The 19,476-nt window shown below is 35.2% G+C and overlaps 1 protein-coding gene across 1 annotated transcript in view; it reads left to right on the top strand.

Moving 5' to 3' along the window:
• Window positions 1–19,476, top strand: part of ANO1 (anoctamin 1) — a 126,292-nt gene that overhangs the window by 85,912 nt on the left and 20,904 nt on the right. Inside the window, exons 14-16 of the mRNA XM_087877521.1 lie at window positions 12,096–12,178; window positions 15,603–15,674; window positions 18,675–18,752. Of these exons, the coding sequence (XP_087733647.1) occupies window positions 12,096–12,178; window positions 15,603–15,674; window positions 18,675–18,752 (233 nt within the window). The remainder of the gene's footprint in view (window positions 1–12,095; window positions 12,179–15,602; window positions 15,675–18,674; window positions 18,753–19,476) is intronic.

Below are 19,476 nucleotides of genomic sequence, written 5' to 3'. Positions count from 1 at the left end.
TCTTAATCTCCTGGATACGTTTTCTCCCTTTCTCCTCAATTGTTTAGGTATGTGTACGTCTGCAGTGACTCCAAATATGTGCATGTGTGATAATTTGGGTTTTCTATTGTACATCACCTCATATGGTGTCTTATTCACAATACTGGACCAGGTTCTATTTTGAGTGTAATTTGAATAATGTAATGCCTCTGACCAAAATTGTTTGCCTAAACCAGCATCCTCTAATGTGCACCTAATCATGGTTTGTAGTGTGGAATTTTTCCTCTCTGCAACTCCATTTTGAAATGCAGAAAAAGGATTGGACGTGAAATGTAACATTCCTCTATCCTTTAACCATTGGGAGAATTCTTTAGACATGAACTCACATCCCCTATCTGTCATAATTTGCTTTATTCTGATATTATGTTGTGTTTCTATACGTTTGTAGAATTCCTTAAATTTCTGAAATGTTTCATCCTTGTGCTTTAATGTGTAAACAAAACCATATCGGCTGTAGTCATCCACTATTGTTAGGAAGTAACGTTTTCTATAGGTAATTGAGGGACTTAATGGACCAACTAAGTCCATATGTACCAAATCAAAAATATTGTTAGTTGATCTGTTAGATTTTTTTGGTCTGGGACTGGTTTTTAGTTTGGTGGATTTACATACTGAGCATTCCAAATAATTTTCACAATTTTTTATTTTGACACCTTCTGCGTGTTCAGTCATTTTTTGTACTACAGGAAAGCTTGCATGTCCTAACTTCCTGTGTAAGATGTGAGCACACTCATCATGAATTGGTTTACCTATTTTTGGTTTCTTTTCCTTGTATGTATTTTTGTGATCATGAGTTATTCTACACTCATCATTGTCACTGTTACTGACATTTTCATCATCTGCTTCAATACAATCTTCCATATTTGAATCAATGTTATGTAAACATCTTTCTTTAGTTATCAGATAGGGTAGACCTCCTTTTATCATTACAGTACCTACATTTGTTTTGTTCTTTTCTATAGTTGCTTTCCCTTTTGAGAAAACTATATTGATATCAGATTCTCTGCTTAATTTTATGGCACTTAGTATGTTGTGAGGTATTTCTGGGATTAATAATACCCCCTCTATTTTCCCTAGACCAGGCAAGGTCACATTTCCTTTGCCTAGTACTTGAACCTTTTCTTGATTAGCTACCTTTATCACAAACTTATCTTCTATAAATGAAGATAATATACTTTTGTTGTTGGTGGTGTGATTTGTTGCACCAGAATCAATAAGCCAATTGTTATTCTCATCCTGCTGTGTTCTGGTGCTGTCTTGTTTATTTAGCCCATTCAGTGACCCAGATTTCCTCTCTTTTGAATTTTCTCTACCCCCTCTACCTTCTTTGTAATTTGGTGGACTTCTATATTTGTGTCTATCTGTGGAAGATTGTCTGTAATTATATTTGCTCCTATATTCTGGCCTATGTCTCTCTCTTGAGACTTTGGGACAGTCTCTTCTACTATGTTCCCTGGATCCACAATTGTAGCATCTAAAGGCCTCATTATGTTTATCTTGAAAGACTACTTTCCTAAAAGGTTTGTGGTCTGTTTGGTTACTGGATCGATTTTTTCTTGAATTGTCTTCTGCTATCAATTTGTTAGATAGACTTTCTATGGATAAATATCCCAAATTAATGGTATCTAAGTGTGACATAAAGCTATCCCATGATGGATCAAGTGAATTGATAATAACACTTTTCATTGTTTGATCTGAAATCACTTCCCCCCTCAATTGTAGCTCAGCTCTTATTTTGTTTAGATTTATCAAATGCTCACTTATAGAAACCCCTGGTTTTACTCTAGAGGAAAAGAAATCCTTAGACATTCTTGTGGTTGTAGCTACGCTATCGCTGTGAAATAGATTAAACATGCATTGAATTATTTCTGATACAGTTAGGTTTGGTTTGATGCTATGATACATTGCAGGAGACACGCTAGATATTATTATGAAAAATGCTCTATGATGTAAACAATCTATTTTTAAAGTCCAAGGTCTTCTTGGAGGGCTAGTTATAAAGAATAGTAAATTTTCTTTCATGAAAATAACCTGAAGCTGTTGATACCACTCTTGTAAATTAATGCCATCAATTCTAAGTTTTGGGAAGTCACTGGGTAAGTTACCTACATTATTCTGTCCATTACTTACAACCTGGGGCAGTCCGTGATCTCTCAAGTGCAGGAAATTACAGAACGGCATTGGGATGCTTGCAATGAGTCTGCGCGGTTCTCTGGCCAGTTCAAGTCCTTCTGGGTCGTCTACGTAGTTTCGCACATGCGCGTTGCTCATTTCTTCTTTGGTGGCGTCGTGGAAGGTTCTCTCCCTTTCAGCTCTCTCGATCCGCTCCTCCTCAGATGAGTCGGTCTCTGGCTCGGTTTTTGGGGTTCTGGTGGTGGCGACGGTTCTTTTCTTCTTTTTGTGTGCGTTGGTATTCGATCTTGTCTGTGGTGTAGGGCGAAATCGGCATGGCTCTCTGGGCTCAGGCGTCGTCGCTTTCGAAGTCAGGATGGGAGCGTGCAGGTCTTGAGTCGCCGGTTTGATTTCTTGCTTCTTCGTAGATGTCTTGGTAATTTTCAGTCTTGGCCCAAAAGCAGCAAAAAGTGTTTTCATTGCTGATTTTACTTGAGATTTTGTTAAATCGTCTTCACTTTCTGATTTTGGATCATCTGAAGAGTTTGAGACTTCTTTCTCACTTTCTTCGTCTGATAGTGTTTTTCGCGTCAGAAATTTTGAACTGAGCGTTTTGATTGGCTCTGCTCCATTCTCTTTTGAAGTTCGTTGAAACCAAGATGGCTGCCATTCAAAATTTCGCGCGGGATCACATCTTTTCTTTTTAACAACTATTTTCTCAGTAGTCATCTCACTTACGGTTTTTTGATCTTTGGGTTTTTCTTTAATGACGTTTTTCTCTCTCGCTGCTCCGCTGTTCTTCAGCATCTCCTGGAGGTCCGCGATGAGACTTTCATCATTCTTTTGGCTTTTTAGTATCTTTAATATCTCTGACCTGAGTTCGTTATTTTCTATTTCGATTTCTTTCTGGTCATTATTTTCACTCATTAGTTCTTCTTCTTCAGTGGTGTATTCTTCGGATTCTCTCGAAATCGCATTGGTGGATTCGTTGATCATCTCTTGATCAGTTTCTATTTCTTTGCTGTAGGCCCTGGTGTTGGGCCTATCTTTCTTGGACATTTTTAATTACTTATTGAGTCAATTAACCATCCTCTGCTACCAGCTTGTTGCAATATTTTCAGGATCAGACTCAATAAAGATAATAGGAGTTAGAGCTTTAAATATATTTCTTTTTAATTATGATAGGCATTCTATATTCACCGAATATTCAAGGTAGAAGCAGTTAGAATGGTGAGGGTGGCTCCTTATATATACAAGGGGTGGAGCTAGGAATGGGAGTGGTAAGTTATGAATACATTAAAGTCCAAAGAATAAGTTAACCTCTGATGTTCCATATATACATTATTTACACATTGGAGAATAAGGCATTTACATCTGACATAAAATTTGTTACTACCGGTTCTGTGGGCGTGGCTTGGTGGGAGAGGTGTAATGTGATTGGGTGGGCGTGGCCATTTTTTTTAACTTTTAAAACCATTTTTTCTACAACCTCTTCGGCGAAGAGGTTGTAAAAAAATGCTTTCAAAAGGTTCTGATGTTCCAGCTGAGTTGCCTGATTGGCAGAGACTTTTTTTCTTTTAAATGCCTCTGACGATCAGGCAATTCAGCTTGGATCATCAGAGGCATTTAAAAGAAAAAAAGGGTTTTTTTTCTTTTAAAAGCCTCTGACGATCCCAGCTGAGCCGCACGATCATCAGAGGCTTTTTTTTTTACTTTTAAAAGCATTTTTTCGGCCGAAGAGGTTGTAGAAAAAATGCTTTTAAAAATAAGAAAAAAGCCTCTGATGATTGTGAGGCTGAGCTGGGCATGGGGGGCGGGGGGCAGGGATTTTTGCTACCGGTTCTGCAAACCACCCGCCTCCATCGCTACGGGATCGGGCGATCCAGTCCGAACCGGGAGCATTTCACCCCTGGTTTGTACATAGTAAAGGCACATTCCAAGTCTGTCAATGGCTACAACCATCATGATGGTTGTTTATTATTTCCAGCATCAAATCACATGGTTCTGCATACCAGTTGTTAGGGAGTAGGAGCGGGAAGATTTGGCAGTATTTTCTGATTTTGTGCTTCTCATATTGATCTGATTGCTTTCCATAGCAGTTCTACTAGGCAAAGAGTGTCAAACTCGTGACACGTCATCATGTGACGTATTGCAACCTTTTCCCCCTTCGCTAAAATGGAAGAGGGCGTGGCCAGTACATGACGCACTCAGCCCACGGGCCGTAAGTTTTACACCCCTGTACTAGGCCATCCTACACCATTGGAACTCTCCAACTATGTGTTGAGATTGAGTATTGGCCATATCAACATGTCTGGAAGGTGGCAAATTGGAGGAAGAAGAGATAAAACTCTGGAGGACATGTTTAATGTAGTTCCTATGCAGAATACTTTCACAGAACTATTTATGAATTGATAGCTGTATAATCTTTGCCTTTATGGTTGCTTTTTTTTTTTTTTTTTGCTTTAATTTATATGCCACCCTTCTCCAGAGACTCAGGGTGGCTTACAATGCGTTAAGCAATAGCCTTATACTTTTGTATATTTATACAAAGTCAGCTTATTGCCCCCACAATCTGGGTCCTCATTTCACCTACCTTTGAAAGGATGGAAGGCTGAGTCAACCTTGAGCCTGGTGAGATTTGAACTTGCAGTAATTGCAAGCAGCAGATGTTAATCTGTTAATAACAGTGCTTTAGTCCACTGTACTACAGTTTTAGCCTGGTATCATCATATAAATATACAGAAAGTAGTTAATCCTTGCAAAGAGAGAGAATACAGTTCCAGTTGTTTTGAAGGAAGTAGCTTTGTGAAATTATTCCAAAAGTTGTCTCTGGATTCTAAGTTTAATATTTCATCTAATATCAATTGTAGATATTGATAACTACAATATAAATTGTAGTTAAATATAGTCTCTCATCTGGGGCAAGATGCTTAAACCAAAAGGAACAGATTATTTCCAGATAGTCTTATGGATCCATTTCTGTCTTATTTTCAATTCAGTTTTGGGCTAAAACTTTTTTTTTTAACTTTAATTTTTGCTCACCAAACCTTTCACATTTTTTTTTACTGAGGGGCAACACAGACTGACTAAAGATAGCAAATATAATTCTTAAGGGCCAGAAGAGGGAGATATGAGAGATACAACCAGGCAAATGATCAGATACCAGAAGGTAGTCGTCCAGCACAAACACTGTCAAACAACTATTTTTTTCTGACCTTGCTCACCAGCAGTCATATATATATACACTGAGCCTGGCTAATTATTCATTGTATATAACTAATATTTCTTGTAATCCTCCTCACCCAAAACCAGTACAGGAGGAAAATCTTTCTTCTCCTGTTGTTCTTCTTGTGTGACCAAGTTTTCTCTTATCCTTGGACAAATACTAAGATCATGTTAAAACTGTGGGTGGACACAACTCATGTTTTTCTATTGCTGGAAAGTATCAGTCACAGGAAATCATATAAGGTCTACAGAGGTGATTACTGGAAATTATTGCCCTCCCTTTTCTGAGGAGGGACGCCTATTCAGTATAACCCCTTATTTGTTTCCAAGATAAATTAGAACAGAGAGAGAGAGAGAGAGAGGTTTCTCTTTAGATTCTTCACCTGATTACTGTTTTTCATAAATATTCATAAATATCCTTCAGAAAAAGACATTGTAAGATAATTGCCTACAGATGTAGGCACCTCAAAATCAGATGTGTTATTCAGGCCTACTTTGGGCATGGAATTTTGTAAAACTTGTTTATAACTCATAGGAGGGAAATTGGACAAGCTTCTGTTTTACCCTATGCACAAAACCAACATTAATGCAGCTCTCTACAATTTTCCTTGCCTCAGGAATTCTGGTATAAAGTTAGGCCAAGAAAGTAAGCTATAATTTCAGAAGTGGGAATCCACTGCAAAGAATTTCAGCAGAGTGACTCATATCAGCTCCTGCATAGTTCATGACAGGAATCCATGTCTCCAAATTTGCGCTAATCTGATTGTCAGGATCAGAATCTAATGCATGAAATGGTTGTACGAAGCACCATTCCCAAATACGGCATATTAAACCTGAATTTCTAAAAATGAAGCAAGAAATACTTTTCTATAAAGTGCACTACAATTTCTACACAGGTGATCTTCACATATTACTTGAAGCACATGTCTTTCCTAAAAAAAGCCTCATTGCATGTGAGGCAGCCGTCCTATGCCATTCATGGTTTCTTCTTTCGTGTATTTACATATGTTATTAGTCACTGGTATGGCTTGCAAGACGATGTTTCTGCAACATAGTTATAAGTTCCATTGTGTCCAAATAAAATTCAGAAAAAGCTGCTGAAGCCTTGGAAAGCCACTACCATTCATCATCTAGACAGTACTGATACAATAGGTTTAGCTCAGCACAAACTGATTGATCATTATTATATGCCATTAAGTCAATTTTGACTCTTAGAAACTGCATAGATATATTTCTTGCAGGTTAATCTGTCCCTAACCTAGTTTTTCAGGTACTCCAGCAAGGTATCCATAGCTGCTATAATTACATACATTACTCCCTTGCTACTGTCATCCTGTTTTCTCTTTCCTTCTACCTTTCCCAGCATTACAGACTTCTAAAGAGAGCTAGGTGAGAATTCTGACTGATTTATTCTATGATACCTATGTTTGTTTCCTTACAGCACAGGTTTTATAAATACAATGTTAAAAGATACGGAGCGAATACATAGTCCATTCCTAGTTTAGTACATACAACCCAGTTTGAGTCCTTTGAAAACATTTTGCTCCAGCAAAATAATGAATGTTTCAGGCTTGTACTGCAAAACCCCTACATTCTGCAGCTTAAAAAATCTTATGTTATGCTTCAGTAGAATATAAAAAACCTGTGAAGTGACATGATTTTAATTATAATAACTTGATATAGATGCTGGTTTTTAACCATCAGCTTTGGATATTTTTTTTCCCGTTTGGGTGCTATAACCCTTTTATACATTATGTGAGTCTGCATGGGTGCTATTTAGCAATGTACATTACAGAAGATATCATCCTGCTGAACATCATTTTAAAGACTGTTGCCTTTTGATCATGGAAGAAAGTTTACAAATTTATGAGCATGACTCAGAAGTCAGGAAATGACTTCACAGAAATCCAGTGGTCAAGAGCAGAGACTAGAATCTCATAGCCCTATATCAGTCCGGCTGACAACAGAATAATGTGCAGGGATTGCTTCCAAAAACTGTGGAAAAGTGTTCCTCTGTTTCTGTATGCGTGGACACATGCAAAAGGAGAATGCCGAATGGGAGAAGGAAAACGGTGATGGTAGCTATCAATTTGTAGAAAATGAAAATAGAGCCCCCAGTTTTACTGCTGAAATCTCATGTTCAATTTTGGATAAAATGAATTAGCTATTATTTTTCTCTGTTAAAAATATCAGCGACCTTGGTGAAAGAACTAACTTGTTTGAAGGCAGTTTGCTTTGTACCTAGAATCTGCTCCTGAAGAGATCTGGTTTTTTAAAATAAACATATTCTTCCCATTTCTTTTCTTTTCTTTTCTTTTCTTTTCTTTTCTTTTCTTTTCTTTTCTTTTCTCTTTCTTTCTTTCTTTCTTTCTTTCTTTCTTTCTTTCTTTCTTTCTTTCTTTCTTTTTGTCTTCTTTAAATACATTTCCAAAGCATTCGTAACAGGCTCACAAACTTTTAGTTTGGCTCGTTTTTCCGGAACAAATTGTGAGCCAAGGCATCTGGGCATTGTCCAAGGAAAATGCAGGCATAAGCTTTGTGTAATCAGAGAGCTAATAGTTCTAAGCTTATTTTGAACAACTGGTACACATAAAGACATCTCTATGCTCTGTGTTTAGTGTTTATCATGATGGTTTGGCTTCATACATGCTTTTTTGTCAAAAGCAAAATACAAATCCATTTTCATAATAAACTGTCAACCCTAAGAACAAAACAGTTTATATTGTAAATAGATAGTCCTAATTCTCATAATCGTTATACAGATACTTATTCCCTTGAGTACAGATAGCTTCATACAGCAACCACAATTTGATCCAGCAATTCAGTCATTAAATAAAGTGGTCTCTCTAAGTAAAACAGCAGTTGTGCTCATAGCAATAGCACTTAGACTTATATACTGTTTTATAGCACTTTACAGCCCTCTCTAAGTGGTTTACAAAGTCAGCATATTGCCCCCAACTGTCTGGATCCTCATTTTACTGACCTTAGTAGGAGGGAGGGCTGAGTCAACCTTGAGCTGGTGAGAATCAAACTGCTGGCAGCTAGCAGTCAGCAGAAGTAGCCTGTGGTACTGCATTCTAACCACTGCGCCACCACAGCTCTTATGAGCTTACCTCGTCTTTCTTTTACTTCATCATAAATGTGAGGTTTGGTCACAAAGTTAATTTTTCATCACTATCATAATTGCAAATAGTTGCTAAATAAGGACAAGCTGTATTAATTTTGTTTTAATCTCACATACTACTGTTGCAAATTAATATTCCCATTATCAAATATTTCCTGACAGAATACATTCTCCGCAAATTGTGTCTTCTGGATCTTCTTAAAGACATTTAAAACGCAAGGTTATTTTGAGATAAAATGGAAGTATAGGTTGAACAAGACAATTAGGATCAAAATTAGATTTAAAAAATAGTGCCATATATCTTGCACTAAACATGTTTGGAAAGTTATTATCATAAGTAGAGGAATGGCAAAATACAAAACGTACTTAGTTTTTTCCCTTTACTGAACTTTCTTCCTCATAGGGGACAGAAAATGATACTTCTTACCCTGTACTTCTTACTTCTTTCTTCACTCCCTTCTTTTCAATCTATTGTTTACTAGACCATTTTTCTTCCTTTATATTATAACAAATAAATCATATTACATATTTTATTTTTATTTACTTATTCAATTTTTATAACCGCCCAACCCAACCAAGTGTCTCTTGGCTTATTATGGTCACTCGTGCCTTAGTCATCTCCCAAATGGATTACTGTAATGTACACTACATGGGACAGCCCTTGAAAAGTATCTGGAAATTTCAGCTGGTGCAAAATAAAGCAGCACAGGCAGTTATGTGTGTTTCTAGAACAACACACATTTCAGCTGTGCTCCATGTGCTATATCAGTATATTTCCAGATCCAATTCAGAACTGCTGGAAGATGAATTATGCACAATAAACCCCACAGGTTCTAAAGAAACAGGAGGCGAGGCCATCAGGTGCACTATGCAATAAATGGCTAGATGGTCAAGCTAGACACCATTCTGAATGCATATATTTCCCCAATTTTGATTGGCAGAGCTAAGGCAAAAAGATGCTGACCAGTGGGGGATTACAGTCTGGTCTGAACTGGCCAGTCCATCCCGACTTTCTTTTATGGTGCATCTACCAGAATGGGAGATAACCAGACAACAGGGAGCATGGAGTAAACAGAAGGAGGGAGGCCTGAAAGCATATTGTCAAGCAGCCCCTCTATCCTGACGTTGCTACTGCAATGCTAAGCAGACATAGAATGCTGTCTTATACACATCAGGCTGTTCCACCTGTCAAATCCAAACAGGACTCTGTCCGATTGCTTGGAAAACAAATATTATACCACTGAGTTATGTGCCAGAAGTTTTAAGACTGTGGTCTGAAGTTAATTGAATAATGGTCTAAGAAAGGTTACAAGATGCTGCACAGCTTGTGGCCTCTAGTTGTTTCAGATTTTAGCAACATTTTCCTGTTGCCTGAGGCGTTCCTATAAGTATGGAGAATGATGTTGCATTTTTCCTTGCTTTATGAATGAATGGCATTGATAGGAATTTTGATAGAATTGGAGCAGGAAGTGGGGCAGGTATTTTGTTATTTGCAGCATGCAACAGGTAGGCATAGAACTAAAAGTAACTTGCAAGCTCTATGGTTACTTCAGAGAAGCTTATACTGTAGATCATATTTATATTATGAAGGAATATTTAAACTTACATACAGGATATACAAAACTGATTAAGAATACTGGATAAGACCAAAATAGAAATTATTCATACTAAAAAAAAAAAAACAAATTGCAAACTCCCATTAAGATACATGGAGTTGCCACACAGTTAAGATACATGGAGACCTTGTCTGATTCGTCTCATTTTCCAAGTCTCTGGTGGTTTGTTGAAGACAACAGTACAGTGTGTTGATCATATCTATTCATAGTTACTTCAGAATTACACTCATGGGGTTGATTAGCTTTTCTCCATATGCTTATTTCTTTCACAATTATTTACTGTATAGCGTGGGTTTGTTCCCATTATTCACATCCATGTCCCAAAGACAATGTTGGGTAGAGTGTTTTTAAACAAGGTGCGTGTATTGTAATTTGTCACCATTTCCTGTTTTATAATAGTTTTCCTGCTGAAAATTAAAATGTAGCTGCTTTCTGGCTCCCATTCCAGTTACCAGCTTCAGCTCCTCGTGTATATATATTGACCTGTAACTAATAGCCCTGACTGAACTAAACATGCAAGGATTCTAAATAAGTTTACTCAATCAGGTCTCCTAGCAAGTGTTGGAGAAGAGTTTCAGGTATAAATACCCTAAGGGCCCATTGTAGCTTCTGATTCACTGTATTATTGTCTCAACTGCTCAGTTCCAAAGGGGATTTTTACCCAAGGAAATAAATTCTAAGTAGCCTTTTCAAGGAAGCTGAGGGGAGGGAGGTGTTCCAAGAAGACAAACCATGGTGAAGTCCTCTAGCATGATACTACCTGATTTATGTAAGGTAACTGAATAATTGTCAAAACTGCTATAAATAAAAGTTTATATCAAGGTGCAGTATTCTCCTGAAACCCTTCACAGGCTCTTCTCATGTCATGGTAAGCAGGAGGTACACTTGAGCCTCTCACTTTTAGTCCAAATTCTGATATTCACTTTGGTTTTTAGTTTTTTTTATCATTAGCTAATTTATTGGTTGATGATTTTGGAAAGGTACTCTCCTACTGTAACTCCTCGTTATAGATATGGAACAGTTGCAAGTCAATAAACACATCAGGAAATTACAGACAAATCAAAGCCATGCTTTCCTTGAGTAGTTAACCAAAAATTTAAAAATAATGAGGGCCAGACATCTGTGGAACGATCATTCATGTTTCTTTATATCAAAAGCATTTGGTAGTGACTGATTCAGATCTAATGGAAATTTCTTGGGTAGATATAACTCTCCTTTCCAAAGTTTTACTCTTCAGAGGAATAGTTTCTGACAGTAATTCCTATTGAGAAAGCAATGCAGTACTAAAGGTATCCTATATAAGGCTCTTTTTGGAATGTCCTCTCCAGAGAAACTCTGGTAACACAACTGTATTGGTATTTCAAGTGAAACAAGCCAATTTTATTTTCCTCTTGTTTTTATTTCTGTGTCCATTTTTTGTTTGTTTTTGTATTATGTTTGCTTTATGGTTTTATACTGGGATATCGATTTTTATCTTATTTTGTTTTGTTTGTGGTTTTAATTTTTTGTAAGCAGTCTTAAGGATTTTTGAAGGACAAATTATAAATGGAATGAAAAAAAATCAATTTCCTCAGTGTTAGGATCTCAATCCAAATGGACTTCTTCTGTTCCAAAATTGCATTTTAAACTTTGAACAAAACAGAGAGCACTCTAATTATTGATTTCTCATTCTGTCATTTATTTCTGCTCTTATATTAAAGCCAAAGAAGCTATAACCAGCTCTTGTAGAATTGCCTGCAGTGGGTTTTTTTTTTTACATTTGTAAAAAAATGTATCATTTTTAAAATTTTTAATAACTGACTCAAATCAATTATTAATATTTGTCTTGTATTAAAATTGACAGAGTTATAAGCAATTTCACTTTGGGGTTTATATTTTCACAGAATGGAAAATAGTGCAGATTAAGATCAGTAGCAACAACTAAATGATGGATAGAGATAATTTCCTTCTTCCTTTTTTCTTTCTTTCCAACTATGCAGCTGCTACCTTTATGGAACACTGGAAGAGAAAACAGATGCGTCTGAATTACAAATGGGATCTTACTGGTTTTGAAGAAGAAGAAGTATGTTAATTCTTTTATATGCTGTTTCATTGGTTGTTACTTTAGCTAAGTGATCTTTAATTTTCAGCCAGTGACCCATTGGAATGGAAAATCCTGCACATAACCATTTCTAAATTTGGGAAGGGTGTGTTAGTTTCAGTCTTGTTACCATGGAAGCCTGAAGCCTTGGCTGGAGAATGAAGGTTACACCTAGTAATGTGGGCATTAAAACATATATAGCTCAAGAATTATTCCCTTGATGTAGAAACTATAAAATGTGAACATACTCATAATTTGTTCAGTTTTAAAGATACAGTTGCCATGATTACAGAAGTTTACAATTAACAAATGTATTCTCTGTATGAGTTCAAAATTAAATATTGTTTCTGTCTAGCATATTGAGTGGAGACTGGAACTATTAACTTATATTTAAAAAGGGGAAATGGTTGTCTTATCTTTACATTTTAAAAATGTTTTATTTCCCAATTCTATTCGAAATTTAAGATTCCCAGGAAATAGTTTGTACACATTTGTGTTTACAATGCCATTTAAATTAAAAGAAGGTTAATCAGTCATTTAGTTTTAATTGTAAATCTGTATTTACAAAGTAATGTACTGACCTGACAAATTTAAAATATCCTATCAGATGTCTAATTCTGTGTTAGTCAAATGTCAAATTCAGTATTCAACCAAATAAATGTCTTACTAACTATAAGTAGAAAGTATTCAACCAAATAAATGTCTTACTAACTGTAAGTAGAAAGCCCTGGATCTCTTTGATAGATTAGGTGGATTTTGCTCATATTCAATCTTAGGACTTTATAATATATTTATTAAACAGAACACTAAGAGTAGTACTGTTATAGGAAAAGAAGATAGAGTACAATGAACAGCCATTCTTTCTTTTGCAACAATTGTTCCACTTCCACGAATCTCCTACCCACATCAAGTTTATGTTTTCTAATTTTATTTTGAGACTACGTAGCCACAAGGAAAAAGGAAATTACCCACCTCTCAAGCTGTCAACAGAAAGTGCTTCTTCTATCAGAAGCTCTAAAACTGATGAATAGGTTTTGCTTATAAAAACCTAAAGATGATCAGTCCATTCAGTCTGTCTTCTTCTAATAGTATTTATGTATTTGATTTGTATCCCACCTTTATTACTTTATAGTAGCTCAAGGTGGCGAACATACATAATACTCCTTCCTCCTCCTATTTGCCCCCCCACAACAACAACCCTGTGAGGTGGATTGGGCTGAGAGAGAGTGATTGGCTCAAGGTCACTTTCATGCCGAAGGCGGGACTTGAATTCACAGTCTCCTCGTTTTTAGCCCAGCCTCTTAACTACTGCACCAAATTGGCTATAAGTATAACCATATAAGTTATAGCTAATTATATTGAATTAATATTTTTCAGTTTTAATGGATTAATCAGTTAATTTTGAATATTTTCATAAACACATACTGGAGAAAATTAAGCTGTTTTCATTTTTTAATGATGCACATGTGTGTGTCAGTGGAAGGGACCTCCCCCTTTTTCAGTAAGAATTATCATGTGTATTTTTAAAGTCATTTTACAAATATATATATAACTTTCTATGAAGACTGTTGCTCAATTAATTAAAACATTATTTTTCTTGAGCAGAAATATATTAAATAATGCATATGTCTCATTACTATATTACATTTTACAACTGATTTCATAAAAAAAAAATCTTCAATAGCAATTAATTGTTCTACGTCTATGATTTCATTTGATCTTTGACCCAAAGCATTAACACAAATGACATGTTAAAAGTTGAAATCTCAGTGCTAGGATGGTATCATAGACACCATAAGACAACTGTTCTTTTATTTTTGGTATCTTGTTGTTAGCTGTTGGAAGGATTAACTGTATCCTTGTAGTAGGAAATATCTTTCAGGATTATGTTCATTGTTCCCTGTAGTGATAGCAGTAACCTGAGACAACTGCTGATAATAGAATGTATTTTATTCTTCACTTAACGTATTCATCTTAATTCAGTCCTGTGATCAAAACACTTGAGTATGCACTCAAATCCTATTGAAGAAATGAATCTCGAATATATCAGAATAATGCCATATGGGGGTTATTTGAAATTGTTATTCCAATAATAATTATATAAGAGGACAATGCACCCCATGTGTTCAGTTGCTTGATACCAACAGAGTTCTGGACCATAATGTTATTCAGTCTTTCTGGATGTTGAGTAACTGTGTGTTTTCATGCTGATACTTCCATAAAATAAATACAACAGAAGACCAACCCATCCCACACCCCATGGATGTACCCCTATGTACCCCCTAATTCTTATGCAGTGCCCACATTCACACAAATAAAAATAATTGTATCAAGAATACAGTTTGCAACAGTGAAGTAATTTTAATTTTTATGTTTTTTGTGTTTTTTATGGTTTCCTGAAGGAGGCAGTCAAGGTTTGGCATTTTTGTTTTGTTTTTTTGTTTTTTTATAATTTCTTGTAACTTTTTCTCTATCTGGTAGTGAAAGATGCATTTCAATCTCCTCTCATTTTCCCCCAGCATCTGTCTGTCTTCAGAATTTCCAGTGCAAATTATTCTTTCCTCTTTTATAATATTCTCAAATAGGGCTTTTTCATATCCATCTAGTCTCAGTCCAATGAACTTTTTAAAATAATCTCTAAATCTTTCACCTATTTCATTCTTTTCATTTCTGATTCTTTTCCACACATTTTCTCTGTATGTATGACTAAACTGAAATTACAAATTATTAATTTTAATTAACGGAACTGAAATTACCTTTTTTGTTAAGATCAAAGTCATATAGAGAGGAGAATCCCTTAATTGCACATTTAAACTCAGAACAACTTAGTGTCAACCCTTTGCCCCATATATGACATGCTGTCTGTTCAAATATGGCCTCTTTGCAATGCCCAGAAAGGCCCATTCAGGTTTAAAACAGATTACAAAATGAAGACTCCTTTCAGCTGATAGTTGATAACTTCATGAACATGTCCATGTAGTTGTCTTGGCAAATATAGATATAGATATAGATATAGATATAGATATAGATATAGATATAGATATAGATATAGATATAGATATAGATATAGATATAGATAGATATAATGCATTTATATATATATAAATAATGCAAACCAGCATGTTGTGAATCTGAAGTCCTTTACTGCTATAGAAAATGGGTTCAAGGCTGTGACACTACCCAAATTAGTATGTCTTTTGGTGAAAGAACAACTTCAGTCTAGCAGCATCTTCACCATTAAGGTAAAGAGAGCACATAGTCTTAAGCTACAATATTTTCAGACAGCTAGTGATAAAGGAAGACTTTTAAATTAAGTTATAGCAGAACTTTACTCAGATTTGTTGTAATAATTTGAAGTGATATCCAATAGGTCTCATAGTTCCCTGTACGTATGGCTTATTTACAGGATCACCCAAGAGCTGAGTATGAAGCAAAAGTATTAGAAAAATCTCTCAAGAAAGAATACAGAAATAAGGAGGTAAGATAAAAAATTCTGTTTGTTTTAAAAAATTATGTAATAAAAATTAAGTACAAAACATTTGTTTTAAAAATCATAGCAAAGAGTCTTCACATTTATATTATTCATTGTAAGCAATTACTATTCTGATACTGTTACTGAATATAAAGAAATGAAATATCAAGAAAAAAGAAATGCAGTTAGCTTCAGAAGTGCTATGGAATAATACAGAGTACTCAGACATTTGTTCAAAGTCAGTGCAATTGTGAAAATACCAGGGACTAATTTTTTTAAACATATTAATTTTCACAATCACGCTGCCTTTGAATAAATGACTGACTGAATAATCTGTGTTACTCTAATTTTAGAGACATAATTTAGATTTTACTGTCAGAACGTAAAAACATTTAGAATTACCTACCGTAAAGAGCCCATCACTTGTGATCCTTGTGAAGGTTCTGGAGCAGCAACCCAATGATACAATGGGTATCTTCTTTGAATGAGGTGATCACATAACTTTTAGATATTGAACTGAATTTCTTTTTATAGTACAGTAGCACAAAACACTGGGAAATTATTATTCTGAACCATGTTTCTAAAGTACTAAATGTAATCACATCTTGAAACAGAGATAATGTTTCATCAGACCGAACCAATATACTCCAATATTTGTTCTTTTAGTAGTTTAACAGGTGACTGCAACAATCTTGTTCAGTCTGACTCTTCTCCATATGAATGGACGTCAACTCCCAGATTTGTCAGGAATGGCCAGACTAGCTGAGGAATTGTGGAAACTGAAGTTGAGATCTCTCCACCTGGATATGTTCAGTTTTCAAAAAGCTAAATTAGAGGAAGCCTTCTATTCAGAATCATATTGGCTCTGATTAGGATCATGTGAATTTATCTCTTTCAGTTTTTCAGGCACTAGTTTGTGGCATCCCATTCAGAGGTGGTATTCAGCAGGTTCTGACCAGTTCTGGAAAACCGGTAGAGGAAATTTCGAGTAGTTCGGAAAACCGGTAAATACCACCTCTGACTAGCCCCGCCCCATCTATTCTCTGCCTCCTGAGTCCCAGCTGATCTGGAGGAAATGGGGATTTTGCAGTAACCTTCCCCTGGAGTGGAGAGGGAATGGAGATTTTTACAGTATCTTTCCTTGCCGTGCTCACCAAGCCACGCCCACAAAACCAGTAGTAAAAAATTTTGAATACCACCACTGGTCCCATTCCTATGTCAGCTTGTGAACACTTAAAAAAAACACCCTCTAAATGAAAATGCATATTAATAATTGTGAATAAAGTATAGGCAGATAAGAATTGGAAAATTATATGACAACATTCAGAGAATGAAAAATCTGAAGGATTACAGTATAATAATCTGGTTCATTCATAGGTTTGGAAAGTGCAAATTAGGTCAAATTTCTTCACCAGTTCTCATACCTATAGTACAGATAATAATCATCATGATTATCCTGAATAGATTTGTCTATTTGTTCTGCAAATAGATTTGCTCTGTTGAAATCATCCTAGTTGAGAGTCATCATAATTACATTTTGTGATAGAATATTTTATAATTTGGCTCCTTAAGGATAAATGAAATAAAATGTTTTTCAATCTCCCACCATTTACTTTCACTTAGCAACTTTGAGTTCTAATAGTTTGAGACCAAATAGCCATTTTGTATCCATTTTTCTGTATAACATGCTTTTATATATTTCTGTTATTTTCTCCCTTACTGCTGTATAAGATATATCTAATGTTGAACCTTTTTCTCAGTTGCTCTGAGCTTTTAATTATTTTGTTTGTATTTGTCTGAATCTTTTTCAGTCCATAATATCCTTTTTAAAGTGTGCTAAGCGGAATTTCTATAAATTTTTATAAAGTACTGCAGTGTCAGCAGTTTTATTTTAGATTCTACTGCCTATATAAAAATCATGCCCAGAACTGATTTGGCTACTCTGTGAAGAATTGGAGGCATGAAAGAGCAATCAGTGAGGTCTACTACTAAGTAAATATAAGGAAGAATCCAGCACAACAAAGATAGGCCAGGGTAATTAAAGTCAATATTTTTAGACAAAAAAATGCTATCCAAATGCTCTAGTATAAATATAGAAAGTTGTGCTGTGTTATAAAAGGAAAGATCTTCTTCCAAATAAATAAACAGGAAGTAGAAAGCAACTGAGTTTGTGGGCTTCTCCAGATTATTTAGAATGAAATCCAAAAGGATATTTTCAAACGTAGTAAGGAGCAACAAACTGGTAAATACTAATAAATAATGAACAGACCACTTTGGAGTAAAAAAAATTAACTACATGATTGACTGAGGGGGACTGGACTGATATAACTAATTAGATAATAGATGATAAAAACAACTGTGCAAAAATGTTGAAATAGTTCAATCTCAGAAATTTATATAGAAAGTCCTTTTTAAAAAAAGCCACTATTGTTATTGGTTGGGTTATTCATATTAGAGTATGCTAAACTCAATGTATCTCAAAAAGGATAGTGGGCAGTAAGAGGAAATGGACTGATTTTCTGGATTTCTTTACATTTTGCTTTTCATTTACTTGTACTAAATAATTTGTTTCACCTGCAAATACAGTCATCTCATTGTTCATTGTTAACCCAGATCATTGGTGAAAAAATTAAATACCATTGAATTGTTTTTATGCCATCTAGCCCTTTTTTACTCTTAGCAACCAGGTAGATTTTCTCCATGACGATCTATCAGCTGTTTTACATAATAATGTAGATATAAAATGCTTACACGATATGTAACCACTATTGTTTTTAATTTGCCAGTTAATTGTGATTATTTTTCTCAAGTTTTACTTTGAATTTTCTCTTTTATAGTGATTTATATTATGTCAGAAAATTTAACATCAGCACATAGGCATCTTTTATTTGTTTTTAAATTCTACCATATCCATATTCTATTTAGGGATTTATTTATTTACATATGTCAGTGCTTTGTAACAGCCATATTGGATTATCCTTTTCTGTTTCCTTCAAATGCCATCAGAAGGGCCAGCAATTGCCAGAAGAGGCAGCTAACAAATGGCGACAAAGAGTTAAGAGAGTCATGGCTGGGATGAAATTGGTACATTTCATTACCATTTGTGGAAACTTTCTGAATATCTATAAAACACAATTTTCTTTTATTTATTTTATAATATTCACATATATGGCTTTCCCCTTCTCCTGTCTTTATCACTCTTGTTAAGATGGGTTTTTGCCTTTGTTTGGAATGACACTGCATGGTTGATCTTTCATTCTAGTTGATGTGCAGCTTTTACAACACTGCACATGCCTTATGCTTGATGGGATTTCCTGGCTTCCTTTTTTTTTTTTTTTTTTTTGAGAGAGAGAGAGAGAATGAGAATGAGAGAAATAAAGAACATGCATGTGATGTGCATGTAACATTAAGTGCTTATTTTTCTTATAGGAGCTTTATGGAGTTGTACATGATCATTTCCTAATCCTTAATTTTACATATAAAGTGGTCCTAAAGATGGTGTATATAGAACTAAATCGATCACCCAATGAACCATGAACATATTTATTTAGCAAATATATATAGCTGCCCATCTTATAAAAAAGGATCTGGGTGGCATGGAAACATAATAAAAATTAAAAACCATTATGAACAAACAGAATACTAATACTGTACACAGAACTGATTCCTACATATATACAACCACTTGGTTTTCAATTCTTTCCCCTCACTTTCATTAATTTAAGTTTACAACAGGATAATGGGATGAAGAAGAGAATCAAGAAGGTGCCTCTATTCCCTCCTTTATAACCCCATAAAAGTACAGAAG

The sequence above is a fragment of the Pantherophis guttatus genome, chromosome 1, assembly GCF_059756535.1.
Source record: "Pantherophis guttatus breed Tessera chromosome 1, ASM5975653v1, whole genome shotgun sequence".
NCBI classification, from domain to species: Eukaryota; Metazoa; Chordata; class Lepidosauria; order Squamata; family Colubridae; genus Pantherophis; species Pantherophis guttatus.
This window is presented reverse-complemented; position numbering and strand designations above follow the sequence as displayed.